This window comes from Eublepharis macularius, chromosome 3 (genome assembly GCF_028583425.1).
Source record: "Eublepharis macularius isolate TG4126 chromosome 3, MPM_Emac_v1.0, whole genome shotgun sequence".
NCBI lineage: Eukaryota > Metazoa > Chordata > Lepidosauria > Squamata > Eublepharidae > Eublepharis > Eublepharis macularius.
In genome coordinates this window covers 89,318,004-89,335,160 of record NC_072792.1, presented here as the reverse complement: position 1 = coordinate 89,335,160, position 17,157 = coordinate 89,318,004, and the positions used below count along the sequence as shown (strand labels likewise).

The 17,157-nt window shown below is 38.9% G+C and overlaps 1 protein-coding gene across 2 annotated transcripts in view; it reads left to right on the top strand.

The window, feature by feature from the left end:
• AGPAT3 (1-acylglycerol-3-phosphate O-acyltransferase 3) overlaps positions 1-13,555 on the top strand; it is a 124,631-nt gene extending 111,076 nt beyond the window's left edge. For both annotated transcript variants that reach the window (XM_054973982.1, XM_054973983.1), the window contains exons 5-9: positions 825-978; positions 3,649-3,751; positions 5,870-5,945; positions 9,042-9,240; positions 10,593-13,555. In XM_054973982.1, coding sequence (XP_054829957.1) covers positions 825-978; positions 3,649-3,751; positions 5,870-5,945; positions 9,042-9,240; positions 10,593-10,681 — 621 coding nt within the window. In that variant the 3' untranslated portion in view covers positions 10,682-13,555. The remainder of the gene's footprint in view (positions 1-824; positions 979-3,648; positions 3,752-5,869; positions 5,946-9,041; positions 9,241-10,592) is intronic.
• Positions 13,556-17,157: the final 3,602 nt, after the last annotated feature.

Genomic DNA, 17,157 nt, shown 5'->3' with positions numbered 1-17,157 from the left:
TTAAAATAGTTAAATTCAGAGTTGCAATGGATTTTGAACAATAGAGAGTCAGACGCGTGAATGTTTTTAAGAAAACATTTACTTTAAAGGGAAAATGTACACAGGATTCCTACAAAAAAGAACTCTATTCTCTACAGCTTGACTCTACAAAGACCACACGAGTAAAAAATGGAGAATCCGCTTCTTCTTGACCCTTAGAGAGGAAATCACCTGACCTATTAACCAACAGTAGTTTCTCAGTTTCCCGGGCTTTCAGATAGATAAGGCTATTGGCTCTGTTCCAGGTTTCCCTTCCAGGTCATTAAAAACAATAGAACACAGGGTAAACACATTAACATGAATGTCAGACCTTGCAACCTATATTCCAACACATATATGGGCAGTCTCGGTCCTTTTTTCCTGGAGAAGATCTTAACCTAGTGAAAGGAGCAGGAAAAATTTTTTGTATGTACTTGTTGCCTCATCTGGATGAAGATGAGATGCCAGACCCTGAACAAGTTACTAGGGAAAGAGTCACTGGTATTCAAGATCATTAGGAGGGAAACATTTCCTGGCCCAGGTGAAAGAGGAAGTTTCTTCCTCATCTGTATGAGGAAGTCTCTGTATGAGAGGTCTCCCAGTTGCTGCTTCCTGAGATAGTTCAGGGAAGGGCCCCATCAATCTTTGGGGCTGTTAGTATCCTACAGTCCTTCGTCTGATGTAGAGCCTTCTTACTGAAGGTTGTGGGATGCAGCATTTTGCTTAGATCAGTCACGTATGCACTATGATTTATTTATTTAAATGGTAACGCTGGATATTTTCCCCTCTTGGTTTTTGTGCTATAGTTTCTCTTGTATTGTGAAGGAACTCGTTTTACAGAGACCAAGCATCGTATCAGCATGGAGGTGGCAGAATCTAAGGGATTACCTAAACTGAAATATCACCTGTTACCGAGAACCAAAGGCTTTACTACTGCTGTCCAGTGTCTCAGAGGAACAGGTATCTATTTTCTTAGCTTTTCTTGCAGTATTATTAACAGAACAGTCTTTATTTTTGGTTGCTAGATTTTTTTTATAAAATACGGAAAATATGTATTGATAATATTGACATAACCTAAACAGACAGATTTGGTTTTGTAAGTGATCTTAATACATTAATGAGTTCCTATTTTAATTCAGAGAAATTAATAATACTACTTAGCACTTCACATTTCTAAAGTAGTGTGCAAACATTGCCTCATTAGCACTCCCAGTATGCATGTGAGGTGTGTATGTGTTATGCCATCCAGATCAGGCTGTTAAATAGGACAGATGGCTGGCTAAATAGTATTTACGAGTGACATGCTTTACTATGTCTTGCACACGAGCCATATCAAAGCAACAGTACAATAGATTTGGAGGCTAGAAGGACCTAGAAAGTTGCTTAGTCTCCTTCTCCGCTGAGGAAAGATTAATAATATTATTTTAGAAACAGCCGTCACCCACACTGACCTTTCTACTGTCATCTCTCAGGGAAGTATTATGCCTCTTAAGTTTTCACAGACACTGCCGGCGCCAGAGTTTCTGGTGCCTGTGGCCACATTTGCACGCGCGCGCGCGCCACGGACTGCGTGATGACGTCATCATGCGACGACATCATCATGCAGCGCAGGATGGCTGGGGCGGCGCGCAGAGACTGCTCCGTGCTCCGCACGCCGCCCCAGCAGCAGCTCGCGGCTTCTATGCCCGGCTGGGGCGTGTGGCGGCGGCGACGGCACGGGGCTGGCTGGCTGCAGCAGCAGATGCAGCCAGCCACGCCAGCTCCGCTGCGCGCTCCTCCGCCCCCTCTGGTATCCTCGTGCCCTGAGGCCACCGCCTACCTGGCCTCAATGGGTGCGCCGGGCCTGTTCACAGATGAGGTTTCCAGTGGTTTCTATTGCGAACTGAAATCAAAACTGGATTTACCAGACACAGTCTGGGAGAATTTAGGGGGTGATCTCAATCTCAGTGAAACTGGAAAAAGGCCGATTAACATTAAGCATTGCTGATTTCAGTGATTTCAGTGCTTAAGTGCCTGCTTCTTAATCTGTGGGAGCCTTCAGAACACATTGAAACATGTTGGAGCTGCATGGTGAACATGGGCCCATTGTTGTCTTGGATTCAATTCTCTTTCTGCAAGATGAACAGTGCAATCCTATGGAGAGTTACTTCAGTCTAAGTCCATTGAAGACAATGGCCTTAGACTGGAGTAACTCTCCATAGGAGTGCACTGTAAGAATATTAACCAACCCCTAATCATAATTGAATTATAAAATGCATCAGATATTTAAAGTGTAACATTTTCTTTTCATTGAGTAAAGTAATTTCTCTGTGTTCTCAGAGTAACAAATTTAATACCTGTTCTCTAGAAATAAATTTGTTCAACAAAATTTTAGTTTTTAAAATATCAGTTGCTGTTGGATAAAACACGCAAAGCAGGAACTTGGAGAGTTTCTGCTAGTTTAATATATATATCTTAAAATTCGCTCAGGCTGCACCTTGATGCAAATACTGTATTCAGACATCATGGTGAACCATGTTTATATAAACTGTTTTGATAAAATCCTAATTAGTTGCAGTGTCTGAATACAGATGGTCTAGCAAAGTGAGCTTCGTACCTGGTTTGTTTGTACTAATTGTGGTTTGTTGTGATCAGAACTTTTCCTGGTGGGCATATCCCCCCCTACACCTGTGGTAGGCCAACCCAGTGACAAGAAGTAGGGGTGTGCACTAAAAGCATTTTTGTTCAAGTCAGATCCAGGGATCAGGAATACCATAAAAAATCAGTATCCCTAATATTTGAGCCAGATTCTCTAATCCAGTTTCAGTAAATTTAGAGAATTCAGGATTTATCCAGTCATTATTCCCCAATGCCTGGAAAGAAAAAAAAAGGGCGGGGGGAGCTTAGAGAAGCCAGTCAGCCAACGTTTGCAGGATAAAACCAAATATACTTGGTTTTATCTGGCAAATCAGAATCTGGCATCCCAGTTTGATTTGGGATTCTCTTGTTTGACTCTGGTTTAGCCAGATTATGCTAAATAGCATCTGTTTTTTTATTCAGTATATGGATACCAAATTGCATACACCTAGCAAGGAGGCCAGCCTGAATGATGGTTTATTTCTGGATCAGAATTCAAGTAATTAGGGAAAAAACAAATATGAGTTCAGACATTCTACTGTCTGGAGTAACCATAGTTTAACATTCATGCTGCAGAGAAAGTAATAAACCCCAATTTGTTAAGGTGCCTGGATTCATACTGCCCAACAAACTGGAATTAAATGGAAGACTTCCTGGACACATCAGGGAAAGGATATGGAGAATGGTTGGAAATACATGAATTGTGGATAAGAGGCTCATTCAGTTCATGAACAAATTGTGGCTTACTCATGATTCCCTAAACTTGCTAGAGATCTGACTCATGTCCAGCAAAATTGTAAGGAATGTGATGGATCTTAGTTCATTTAGTACTGGAAGAGTGGTGACACAGTTCTTATTTTGAGTACTGTTGGGTTTGCAGAACAGTTGCACTGGAGTACTATATGGTGCTTCTGTTCTGTGGTGTACCACTCATTTACAACCAACTTTGTTATTTATTATGACAATAAGTGTCTGAACCATGAGATAATAGATATGTTTTATTGCTTGGAACAGTTTCAGCAGTGTATGATGTAACATTAAACTTCCGAGGAAACAAGAACCCATCCTTATTAGGAATCCTTTATGGGAAGAAATATGAAGCTGATATGTGTGTCAGGTAAGCATGTGATGTTGGAGATGCAGTGCATGGCATAGATTTGAGCCACCATGACCAAAAATGGTGGTGACACTTCCCTGATTATGTAGGTTCTTTTTATAAGGTCCTTTCGCTTTTTGTGCTATCCTTTGGAAGAATCTCATTTCCTATTTAGTATCTGAGCATGAAGATAATTATGGGCACTACAACATTGCATGGATCCTTTCAAACCAAGATTTTGCTCTGGCTGCTGCTCCCGCTTGGTTCCTTATACGTTTTAAAATATCTGTGTGGTCCCCAACAGTTTTTACATAAAGTTTTGTGTATTTTTACTACTGCCTTTTACATATTTGATTTTTAAAAACCCTGAAAAGTATAGTCCAGCTTGGTACACACTGATTATCTGAGCGAGAACACTTCTCCAAAGGCTGATAATAGCCTGAGTTAAGTTCTAGGATCCAGTTGCTTTTCCAGTTCGGCCTACTGAAGAACAAGATCAGTTGGTGATTACACACCTCAAGAGTTTTTAAAAACGCATTTAAGCAGTGTTTTCTGATAGGCTGTCTGCAGGGCCAGCTGAAATCTTTCCAAGCCAGGGATGAAGCAGGAGTAGCCAGGCTCTTAAGAATGAAGGCTATACCACATTGGTTCTGTCTGTCTCACTCCACAGCCACAAACCCCCTATTGCAATAAATGCATCTGTTACTGCTTAGTATATATGAACAACAGAAGTTTCTTCCATAATGTCTAACCAGTTAAAGTGCTTGTGCCTCCTTAACCAAGATTTGACTGCATTTGTTTGGATTGAAGAGAGGAAAACAGGTGAACTGTTTCCCTTCAGTAGCAAAGACAATCATCTGGAAGTTTATATTTCTAACTGGCTCCAAAGAGTACAATATATCTGCATAATCTAAGTATTTAGACTGTGACTGCTCTCTAGTGGCAGATTCATTGCAGTGGAGGACAATGCAGGATTTTCAATGATACCTATGTTAAACTGTATTAGGGAGTTCAGGATAGCTAGTTAGAATAGTTAAGGGTTAATGGAGACATTAAGCAATTGGGGCCTCAGAGTATAGCTTATAGACTGGAAATATGTGTTGCTTGTGGCAACCTTAGATGTTTTGCAAGCCTTCTGCCTGGAGGATCGCCCTCAGATTTGCATAGCCTTTGGGAAAGAGACTACTTAATTAGGAATAAGTGAGCTTTTTGCATGGTGGCTGGGGCAAACAGAATCCTACAGAGGTTCTTTATATGCTTGGCAGCTCTAGTTCAGACTGCTAACACAAGAATGGGAGTTGTATGGGCACAAGAAGTTCTTAATAGATCGCCCCTTAGTTCTCTAAAAGTGGTTGAGGAGTTTGCTTTAAAGATTGGCCACTAGTGCTTTGCTACTTCTGCTTTATTAAGGCTGTTCAGTCTCATTACAGTGTCATAGATGGTACTTGCATGTTTTGATGGATGATTCTAGCAGACAAGAGACCAATTGAGTGCTGATGTGTGATGAAGCACATACTTTGTGGCTAGAAGGTGAAGGATGAGAGAAAACCTGGGTTTCTTGACAATGGAGACTAGAGAACAAAGTGGGAGAAAAGATGAAATTTTTGCCTGTTGCTTAAATTTAACCAATGTGGTTTTACCGCTAAATTTAAAAATGAGAAGTTCAGAATGCGTTTCCGCTTCTTTCTTAATATCTGCATAATCTAAGTATTTAGACTGTGACTGCTTTCTTAATCTTCAGCATGTTGAATCTGACAGCAGAATTATAGGGAAGGTGTTTTGCACCTGCACAATGACATTATCTATTAATAGTTGAGCTGTGGGTACTGAAAAACGGTAAGTCTTAAGCATTGCTGGGCAGGTTGATTGTATTTGGTCCAAACACTGTCCTTCTGAGGTATACAGACCCTTGTGCATTTTTCATGCCTTTCTTTTTAAATGCTTGTCTTGGTAAGAGTTTTGGGGAGTGAAAAAAGATGACTAAATTCCAACAATTGCCACATCTCCAATTATTACTTACATTAAGAATTTTTGGATCTGAAGTGTGTGCTGATTCCTGCTATATCTTGTGAAACTGTATCCTTGAATGTACATATTCTGATTATTTTTATCCTAACAAAATCTTTTTGAACAAACTAGGAGGTTTCCTCTTGAAGATATCCCTTTGGATGAAAAGGAAGCAGCAAAGTGGCTTCATAAACTTTACCAGGAAAAGGTGAATAGCTTATCTGCTTTCAAAATCTTACCAAATGCTGTTTTAAGGGAGTGAATTGTCAAGAGAAGACAATACTTCTAAATACAGACAATTGAAAAGGGATGATAATTGATGACAAATATGCATCCTGCTTGGATGGCAGAGTTTTTTTGTCAATGTCTTTTTTTAAAAATGGGTTTGTCTAAATTTCTTGTGTACTGTCATCATTCTTTATAGAAAGCACTGTGCCTTAGGAAAGAGGCCAAACTTTATTTTGGAACAATCATATATTGCTTGCTTTACAATGATAATTCTTAACATATGCTGCCTGGCTCACTGGAGACCATATACATATCGGAGGGGGGCATTAAGAACTTTTAAGGGCAAATGGGGGCATTCAGGATTTTTGGCAGTCTCTTCTTACTATTTATTTTATTTATTTCATTTCATTTATTTTATTGTATCGTATTTGTATTCTGCCCTCCCCGCGGAATGGTTTCTGACAGCAAGCAAAGGAGAGTTGTGTTATTCTGCTCCCCCACACTGAGAATCAGTTCCTATATCCTGCATTTCTCCTCCAGGTCCTTAAAAAAAAGCATTACGCAAGAATCAAACCCATTGTAAAGAAGTTGGCTGATGGCTGTCATATCCTAGGATCTCATTGAATGTATGCCTGAGATCTGTGCATTGTATGCATAGATTATAAATATATCTATATAAAATTGCTTTGCTTGGCATGCTTTATGTCCTGGCTATTTGCTTGCTTGCTTACTGTGCTGCCTTCTGGTTGAGCTCTCCCTTTGAGATCTCCATTTCGCCACTGCATGGCCCGCTCTTTTTTAAGTTGGCTCCAGCATTATGGGATGCCCTCCCTAAGGAGATGCAATGGGCCCCTATGCTGTCCACCTTCATAAAAAAATAAGACTTATTTTTTAGGTGGTCGTTTTGCTATTAGTTTCAATAAGGAGGGTATACTTTTAAGCAAATGCATGTATAGCTGTGCTTTTCTTCCTTCTTTGGTTTTAATTACTACCTTTGGGTCACTTTTTGTTGTAAGCCACCTCGAGTCACCATGGTAGGTGGGAAATACAGCGTATAAATATTTCATTAAATAAATGGGAGGCATTCAGTGATGATGTTGTGTTCTTGGAGGTGGGGAGGCAATAGCGAGTTAAAGGTTAACTGCTGCTGTACAACATTTTGTCATAAAAGACTAACATTTTTTGAGTCACTACCAAATATTTGGAAATAGTTAAGAATTTACAGCCTTAAAACTTGAGGAGTTTAGCTATAAATTCTAACACTTTGGTATTTTAGTGTCCGTGGCCTTATCTTAGGATAAGATGTAGAAAGGCGAATTTCAGTGCTGTCTGCTAGATTAAGTTGATGCAAAGTGTAATGTGGCTGCGATCTTGCCTTTTCACAAAAGGTGTGTTAGCCCAGCCTCTGGGATATCTCAGCACTAACAAAGAAAGAAATAGTATGTTAGCTGTGACCAGAAGTTCAGGATTTTGTTGATTTTAATTGTGAAATATTGTTGTATCAGATTCAAGAGAAGTGGGAATGTTTGCTAATATTGATTCCCCCAGGCTGACTAGGCTGTCTTCTCACATGCCATGTTCCAGCTGTAGCCCTGGGAAGGGAAGTAAATGCTATTGAAATTAATGGGACTGACTTCTTATGGAACTTGTTTAGGAATGTATCAGAGCCACCTTTCAGTTTCTAAGGAACAGATTAAAAAACTTGAGGCTTCTGTATTAACATCTCTGATCCACAAACCATGCCTTTTTCCTCCTTGGTGTAAAACTCATGCACCAAAGCACACAGACATCCATACTTGTGTACACATCACATCAGTGGAAACTGTAATAGCAGGAACTAATTACTATTGTGAATTGCACATAGCTCTTAAGTCGATGGGGAAATACTTTAAGGCACAACTGTTTTTGGCCTGATCTCCTCCAGTGTGTCTTCTCAGGGGACCAATCAGCCTTCAGCTAAAGGTGGATTCTCGTGGTAACTGCTGCTTCATGCAAGAAGCAAATACTGCTGATAAGCTATAAAAAGCCTAGCTTTCTTAGCATGCGAGCACTGTATCTATTGATGGAGTACAGCTCAAATATAAAGTGTCATGGTTCAAACCCCCCAAGCTTATTTTCAGTTGAGCCGAGATCCCTACAAAGTCCAGGTTGATACAACTTGGTCTTGTTTTGGTCTGTTTTGCCACAAGTCCAACCCAGAGCCCCCCCCCCCCCAACATACCAAAGTGAGATTTGTGGTGAAAGGCTGGAAGGCAGCCATATGCTTCTAAACAGGATGTACTACAAGCAGTTGTAGCAGTTAAGAAATGTGTGGCAGCTTCCAGATCCAAAGTATGAGCCCTGAGGTTGCCATAAGCCTTCTTCTCTGACATACCTTTTTTTGGTAAGGGGGTGATGGTGATTGGGAGAGTTTGCTGTGGTGAGGAATGGCAGGGAGGTGTTGAGAACCTTCCAGTGAAATCAGCAAAAACCATGACAGGACCTAGCTTAGAATGGATCTGAATTAGAATGATTTCAAATACTCATGATGAGCTTTCTTCAGCATAAATATGTTTTAATAATTACCATTCTGATTTGGGTTGGAAGTGGTTGCCTATCATGGATCATAAATGCCAAAGGAGATCAGTTATAAATATCACCTGACAGCTGCCAGGAGAATACATATCTGAGGATGAGTCTTTGTGTTCTGCTTAAGTAGAATCTATTCCATTGATCTGGGGTATCAAGTGATGCCTGAATTTATGCAAATAATGTTATATGTGCAGTCAGCCTAACATCACATTCAGCTTTTCCAAGAAATAGCATATACTTTTTGTTATTCATCCACTGGACCACATGACTAGGGAAAGGATTGGGTTTGACTACAGAAAGGAATGTTGCAATGGCTGTTTTTAAAATCATGAATCAACAAAAAAATTCAAATTCTTCTCATAGCAACTAGTGCTACTTTGTCACAGAGGCAGGCCTATATTACAGTATCTACAAACTTTAAAACCTGTAAAATCTTTAAGCTTTGAGTTACTTGAGCACAATCCAATGGGTTTTCCCAATATCTTTCTTCCTCTCTCTCTCTAAGGATGCTTTACAAGAGAAGTATAATCAAGAAGGTATATTTCCTGGGCAGCAATTCAAACCTCCCAGAAGACCTTGGACTCTCCTAAACTTTCTTTTCTGGGCCACAATTCTCCTGTCTCCTCTTTTCAAATTTGGTTTTGGAATTTTTGCAAGTGGATCACCTCTCCTGATTCTTGCATTCCTGGGCTTTGTTGGAGCAGGTAATGCCTTTATCTGAGCTGAACTCTGTGTGTGTGTGTGTGTGTGAGAGAGAGAGAGTATCCAGCTTAATTGGGGGGGGGGAACAGAATGTGCCTGTTACATGCAGATCTTGTTAGGTTTCTTAGGATTATACTGCAGTACTGCAGCCCAAACTCTACTCATGACCTGAGTTCGATCCTGGCAGAAGCCTGGTTCAGGTAGCCGGTTCAAGGTTGACTCAGCCTTCTATCCTTCCGAGGTCGGTAAAATGAGTGCCCATTTTCCTGGGGGTAAAGTGCAGATGACTGGGGAAGGCAATGGCAAACCACCCCATAAAAAGTCTGCCAAGAAAACATTATGATGCGATGTCCCCCCCTGGGTCAGTAATGACTCGGTGCTTCCACAGGGGACTACCTTTACTTTTTTTAAATATCCAAGGACTCAGTGCAATTTACAGTATACATTTTATCTTTACTATATCTGATTGGCTGATTATAGGCTGATTGATAGTGACTTGCCTAGGGCCATCAAGTTACTACTTTGGCATCATCCCTGGTCAAATCCACTACTTTAGCCACAGCATCATACAGACTCCTCTAGACATTTTTTTCTTAGAATTTTTGGATGGCCTTGTGGCACAGTCCAAGATAGTGTAAAACAAGCTTGTGCTCTTATTAAATGAACCAGCAACAAAAGAAACTAATCATATGCATCTTTGAAGTGTTAGCCTTTTGGATAATTCTTCCGTTTTTTCTATTGAGGGGGGGGGGAAATCCCTCTTTTTGAATTCACTGGCATTTTCTACACCATGCATTACTGTTCATTCACACTGTTTGTAAGCAGTGTTGCTATTTACAGGTCCCATTAGAGAAACAGGAATGCAAAGATGTGCTGAAGAAGGCACATATTGGCAAAAAATGATTTTGGTTTGGGGAAAGGAAAGAGAGACGGCTTCTTTTTGAGTGATTTCATGGATCAGCAGGATATGCACTGGTATTTACAGACATCTTCTGTTGGTAGTGACCCAAGTTCTGAATATACCCATATTAAGGGCACTTTAGTCATTGTCTGCTTGTGACGTGTTAAAAGTCCTTTGAGGTGCTTGATGGCTCTATGTGCATATGCCCACAGGGGAGAAGGGAGGGGATAGTCATGTTCTACAGTCCCATTCACGTGCAGAATCGGAAAGTACAAAATGACAGATTCAGGAGAAGTGTTTCCACTCACACAGCTGCACATTTGGATCCAACCCAATATAAATGAATCTGTGTTTGCACAGATTTCTGTGCTACTGATTTATACTATACCATTGATAAATTCTGGGATAACTCCTAGAGTAATTTGTTTAATCTTTCTTTTTTCTGTTTTAAAGCTTCCTTCGGTGTTCGTAGACTGATAGGAGTAACAGAAATAGAAAAAGGCTCCAGCTATGGCAACCAAGAATTCAAGAAAAAGAAATAATTTTACAGATGCAGTTCAGAACACATAACAAGACTATGGTATCAAATTAACTTCATTGAAAGAAGGACACTTAGAAAACTTATCTTCTTTTCTTATTAACTGATAACTAATAATACTTGAGCCAAGACTGAAGAAAAATGGAGGATTTAAGAGAAGTTGACTACTTACCTGCCCAAGGATAACTGTATTCATGGTTTGGGGGGAGAATATGAGCTAAAAAAAACTCTATTCTGCTTTATCAGGGGCGGGATGAGGTAACTAATGGGTGGAACTTCACATGTCATCAGATAACTGGTTTGCCTTTCAAGAGTGCAAAATCTGCTTTATGAGAAGAGCTGCTGAACGTTTCTTCTTGCTAAAACCATTTCCCCCCAGTTCTTACCATTTTTTAAAAAAACAAAACAATAAAGCTGCATACATTGCAGCAAAATATAATCTCTAGTTAATTTACAGCTGTTTCTTGAGGGGAAAGTCGCTTGGAAAATTCTGTAGATTTTTTAGATAATATTTATTAACTTCCCCCCAAAAATATGATGGAATTTTGTGGGCCTGCAGTCCGTTACTGATAAGCACATTCTTTAGGCCAAACTTGACAAATACGAATATAGTTTCAAACTGTTTTCACTCACTTCGTTTTGTTTGTCTCAGTAAAAATTGGAACATGCTCGGTTGAGTTTCCTTTGTATATCTTGGTCTGTTTTAAAATTTTTATGATGACCCTGGCATTTGGATTTATGTGACCCAAGCTATTCAGTTGCCTGGCCCTGGTGTTCCTTCCAAAGAACCATCTTCCTGCATGGCTTATCATGAAAATAGCCTAAGCCAGCTTTGGTATAGGGAAAGTACCATATTTTTGAAAATGATAAAAGAAATACAATGAGAACTAGTACACATTCAGTGAGTACTATACTTCCAGGGCTGCAATCCTAAGCGTGCTCACCTTAAAGTATTTTCATCTGAAATCCAGTGGAAGTTGTTTCAAGGTAAATGTGTCATTTACCTACTTAGCACAACATATGCACACCTAGACCAACAGCCACTTCAGAGCTTTTAAAAAATCTTTAATACCTAAACTTCTGATGGTTCAGAAATGCTATAAATTAGTGAGATCAGTGTGGCTCTTGTCGTCTGACTCAAAGCATGCTTACAGGAGCATGTTTAAAAGGGGTTATTTGTAACTATATGGCAGTGGTATATACCTTCTTCAGTACAGAGACAAAATTCTGCCATCAGCTCCAGAACACTAAAAATCTGTAACTTGATCTCTAGGAATAGAAATGAAAGCCAAACTAGGCGATGCTTTTCCTTAAGATGTGATATTAATGCAACTTCCTTATCTAAGAGGATATAACCAGTTTTTAATTGTATTAAATCACACATCCCTTCTCTCACATAACCAAGGGTGAATGTGTAATATTTTACTTTACCTAATATATGTTGCATTGTTTATACCTGAAAGCGCTCATTTAAGAGTTTTCAAAATATGCTTGGGGATTTCTAAATGGGAGGCTTTTGAAGTTGTCTTATGGGTAATCATCAAAATAACTGATAGGCCTGCATGGGAGAGAATGTATGTTTAAAAACAGTTCATGAAGTTGGCTTGACATATATACTTCTGCAGTTCCTACTGCTGAGAAGACATGCTAGATTTCCAGCTGAACAAGTGCTTGCTTCTTCAATGGGGGGAACGCAGCAGCAAAAGCTCTGACTGCATGCAGATCCCGTCCCACATGTATTAATAATTTTCAAAATACCTTTTGTTTGTAACTTGCCACTTTGAAGTCTGGAAAAATGTGTACTTTGGATCATAGCCTATAGAGTCCATTTGTGTTTGTTGTATCATTCTCCCACCAAAAGATTGCACTATCAGTCCCAGATCAGGCAAAGTGTGCTGCCCAAGAGGTGATAAAATCTACCTGCACTCTGAGGATGGACAGCTGTTACTAACTTCATTGGAAGTTGAAAATGTGCTTCTTGGGGATGGGCAGATTCCAGCCATGACAATTTTATAACTGGGTTTTCTGGGGTTTGTTTTATTTTTAAACCAAGCTTCCCAGTTACAGAAAGAAGCTTCTACTTTTCTCTGATTTCTAACCAGAGAACAGAAAGACTTGCTTTTAAAAAATACTTATTAAATAACTCTTGCTTGTTGGAAAGGTTTTTTTAAAAAAACAGATGCTGTATAATTGCTTTCTGAAGATGATGTTGAATATGTTTTCACTACACTCAGTATCCAAAAACAAAGCAGAACTTGTAAAGAAGAAAGACCGTTGTGAGGAAGAAATTTGTTACTGGTGGATGAGGCCAGAAATGTTAACTGTTTAGTGGGGCAGGAGTGGTGAAGGTCAAGCAGGAAGAGACTGCAAAGAAGAAAAGACAGAGCATATAAAATCTTTTTAATGGGAATCTGGTCTCCACTCAGAGCAGAACAACTCCTGCTTAAAGCTAAGGGGAGAGATGCATGTACATTTTGGGGAGAAAAAGCAGATGAATTTCCTCTTGTTTGATTTTCATATCATGACAAATCAATCGTTTTGTTTTAAAAGCATAGTAAATAAACACATTTAATTAGTTTGAAATTCTAGAAAGACATAACTTCAAAAACTGCACAATATAGTACATGACACCACATCTTTTTGAACTTTGGTTTGTCTCTTCAAATAGGTTTTTAAATAAATATGCAGAGTGTGTATGAAAGAATATTATTGGAAATAGTAAGCTTGTCTCATAAAGAATATCAAGTGGTTTGGATTGGAACAGTGAGCATAGATTTTATACCTTACACTATTTTCTTCTGGTTTAATAGAACATAGCTTGTATATTTGACTACCAAGCCCTTTGAGAGCAATAATAAACAAATATATCATGAGCTTTCTTTTTTTGTTGTTGTTTTCATTATTCAATTTCAATCATCTTTAGAGCATGACCATACCCTTTCCTTTTACTTTAGGAACCACAAGAGTTGGGATGAACACAGCAAGCCCCCACAGCGACCCCCCCCCTCCAATGCTGTGTCACACGTTTGTTTTTTTTTAACTCCCATTCATTTCCAAAGAAGATTGCAAAGTAGCTTTGGGGAGGAAAAGGGAGAAGAAGAGCTGCTGGGCAAGAAATACTACCCATCTCTCTCTCTCACTCTCCCCGCTTCTCCCCTCCTTGAGCCTATCAAGCAAGTTGTACCAAGCATTTTGATCTAAGCCACTGACTGTAAGTTACCTTGTAGTTAGATACACTCAAGGCCCATAAAAAGGACAGCAAATTATCTGTTGCACTGTGACCATTACCTTTAATGAGTGTGACCAACTTTAATTTGGTAACATAACTTTTCTCATTTATTTAGAAAATTTGTATCTCAGTCATAACTTTAAAATCCATGCATCTTACAGAGAGAATGGATAATACAGTACAATACAAACCAGTAGAATAAAATTAGCAGTAGAGTTCTAATAAGACGATCAACCAAAAAAATCATGGCACAAAACTGGCAATAGTACTAAAGTAATTAATTAAACGAGTTGTTCTACTCTCTGATAACTTAGTTTGCACTGGAATCAGATGGTGCTAGCTACTATGGTGAGTATCTTGCCAAATGCAAAGGTCCCCTAAAGGCTAATTCAAATTTTTCTACCCTGATTTTTCTACAATACATAAACCTTGCAAGTGACTTTGAGAAGAGAAACCACTCGTGTTTGCATGTGTGTGGGGGGAGGCGTCTATCCATCAAACTATCTTCCCACAGCAGTCGGTATTAGACTATTGTAAGGAACCCTAATTTATTTATTTATCTAAATTATTGATTACAGTGAAAGATGGATCTCTTTTCTGTAGTATTTTAGAATGGAAGTCCACAGGCAAGGCCATGTCTGGATATTATATTTAGTTACAAAAATATATTAAAACCAAATATAATCACAATGCATTAAAATATATAAGAACAAATTTCCTCCAGAAATGTAACATTTTTGTGAACACGAACCATCTGTATACAAGCTTGTCTATGTAAGCGCCTTATGTCATAAAGTCATACAAAGATATGTTCGTTTTAATAATGAGGCTATGTAGTCAAAGTGATTCGTAAGTTTTTGTGCAGCCTTCTCTTTCCAACCAACTACGATACAAGAAACTCACAATTAATTTCAACTCTATGATATAAAGATATCTTTCAGGTAACAGAAGAGTAGCTTTGGAGACTGATGACATAAAATACCACGTCATGTTAAGGATCAAATTCAATATTTGGTGCCAATTTGGACAGAGGGACAAGATTAAAGTACATTCACCAGCCTAGCTTCTTGGATCACCTCCAACGGATAGCTGAATTGGAGCTATAAATGCATGCAAGCCTATGTGGAGTTAAATATCACCATAGCATAATTGTGAAGAAGTTTATTTCAAGCATTCTTGAAAGCTCATACTCAGGAAATCTAACTGGCCTTTAAGGTGCTACAGATCTTGCTCTTCTGTTACAGACCTTCATGGTTACCCTACCCACCTGAAACTATTTTTGAGTCAAGTTAGTAATATATGTTTTATTTGAATATATTGAAAAAACAAAGGTTAATTTACAGGCATTAACTCCTTATGTTTAACAAATTTCTAACCATATGCACACCAGAGAAGCCCAATGATGAAAATGCCCCAAATACATTCTTTGAAAGTGTACAATAAAGAACACTGAGATGAGGGGAGAGAACCTTGGCTTGAGAATACATTAAATCTATACCAGACTCTCAGATGGGAAGAGACTAATATTAAAACACCAGTTGTTCTGTTGATACCAAATAAGATCTCTAGGGGTTTGCCTTAATAAAGTTGCAATTGTTTCTCAATCTTTTCTTGTGCTGATGTGTGGGCCTCAGCACATGGATGCTCTGAGTCAAATAATGTTTGAAAGTATTACTTTGTATAATCTGAAATGGATAATATCTGATTCTCTATACATAAAGTTTTATTCCTGTCTAAGAAGTTTGCTAAAATCTTGGAAGGTTTATTGGCAAATTTGAAGCATTTCTGCCTTATAGCATTCTTTCCTATTTGTAGGTCCTAGGTAATTTTTAATTATGCTTTGACATATTCTATCCTCATATGTCTGCTGATCACCAGTTTCTCTGCTGATTCTGTTATACCTGAGTTGATATGGGCCCCATAAATTCAACTCCTTTAAAAGAAGAATGTCTATGAGCCAAAACACACGTTAAGAAACACCTAGGTTCAGCACGTGTTCTCTTACCTCAAGGTTTGCCGGGATCTGTAGGTGTCCTGGAAGCTTAAAGATCTGTAGGTGTCCTGGAAGCTTAAAGTCCTGGAAGCTTAAAGGATCTGTAGGCATCCTGGAAGCTTAAAGGTGTCCTGGAAGCTTAAAGCTTAAAATACAGGCTCCTGTATTTCCCTTCCCCTTTCTGCTGCTCTGTAAATGCTAAACTTTAAGCTTCCAGGACGCCTACAGATCCCGGCAAACCTTGAGGTAAGAGAACACGTGCTGAACCTAGGTATTTCTTAACGTGTGTTTTGGCTCTATGATGTAAACTTTGGCAGCGTTCCATATAATAGCCAGATTTAGTTCAGGTGTCACATTAGTATAAAAAAAGAAAAACAAACCTCACGCTCCAAAATATCCACATCCTGTAGTGGTTTGGTGTAGTGGTTAAGAGCACAGGACTCTAATCTGGAGAATTAGGTTTGATTCCTCACTCCTCCACTTGAAGTCAGCTGGGGTGACCTTGGGTCAGTCACAGCTTCCCAGAGTGCTCTCAGCCCCACCCACCTCACAGGGTGATTGTTGTGGGGATAACAACATACTTTGTAAAGTGCTCTGAGTGGATGTTAAGTTGTCCTGAAGGGCAGTATATAAATTGAATATTATTATTACTTCTACTACTACCATTTTTAATAGCCAAATCTCTATTATTTAGCTTCAGTGGAGCCTGGGAAGATCCATGAAAAAATAAATGGAACATGATCAGTATAAATTCCAATACATTAAGACCAAAAGGCTACACACCATAACTTATGACCTAGTACTTGGATCAGCTGACTCTACTTTTTAATAGGAATCCCTGTAGCTTGGTGAGATATATTTTAAATGTATAAAGAGTGCATAAGATACCTTAAATAAAGTATAATGAATAACTGTTCTGTGGTTCTCACAATTTGCTTTTTTGTTAAGAACACAAGTGCCTAGCTGGACAAGTCCAAAGTCTATGTAATCCATCCATCGCTTTTGGTAAGAATTGCAACATCCCATCTTTGTGGTTCTTCAAAACTTAGTCAATGGTCTCTGCATTTCTGGGAGAAAGTGGTTGAAACACCCAGTCTTCTGTTGGTGCAAGATGTATTCTATACTGTTCATTATATAATGCTCTGCAGCTGCCGCAACAAACACAAATAAAAACAATATTGATAATGACAACTGTACTTGAAACTTCAAAGAATGTAATTTCAATAAATACATTTGCTCAGATCTGCAGTGCTTGCTG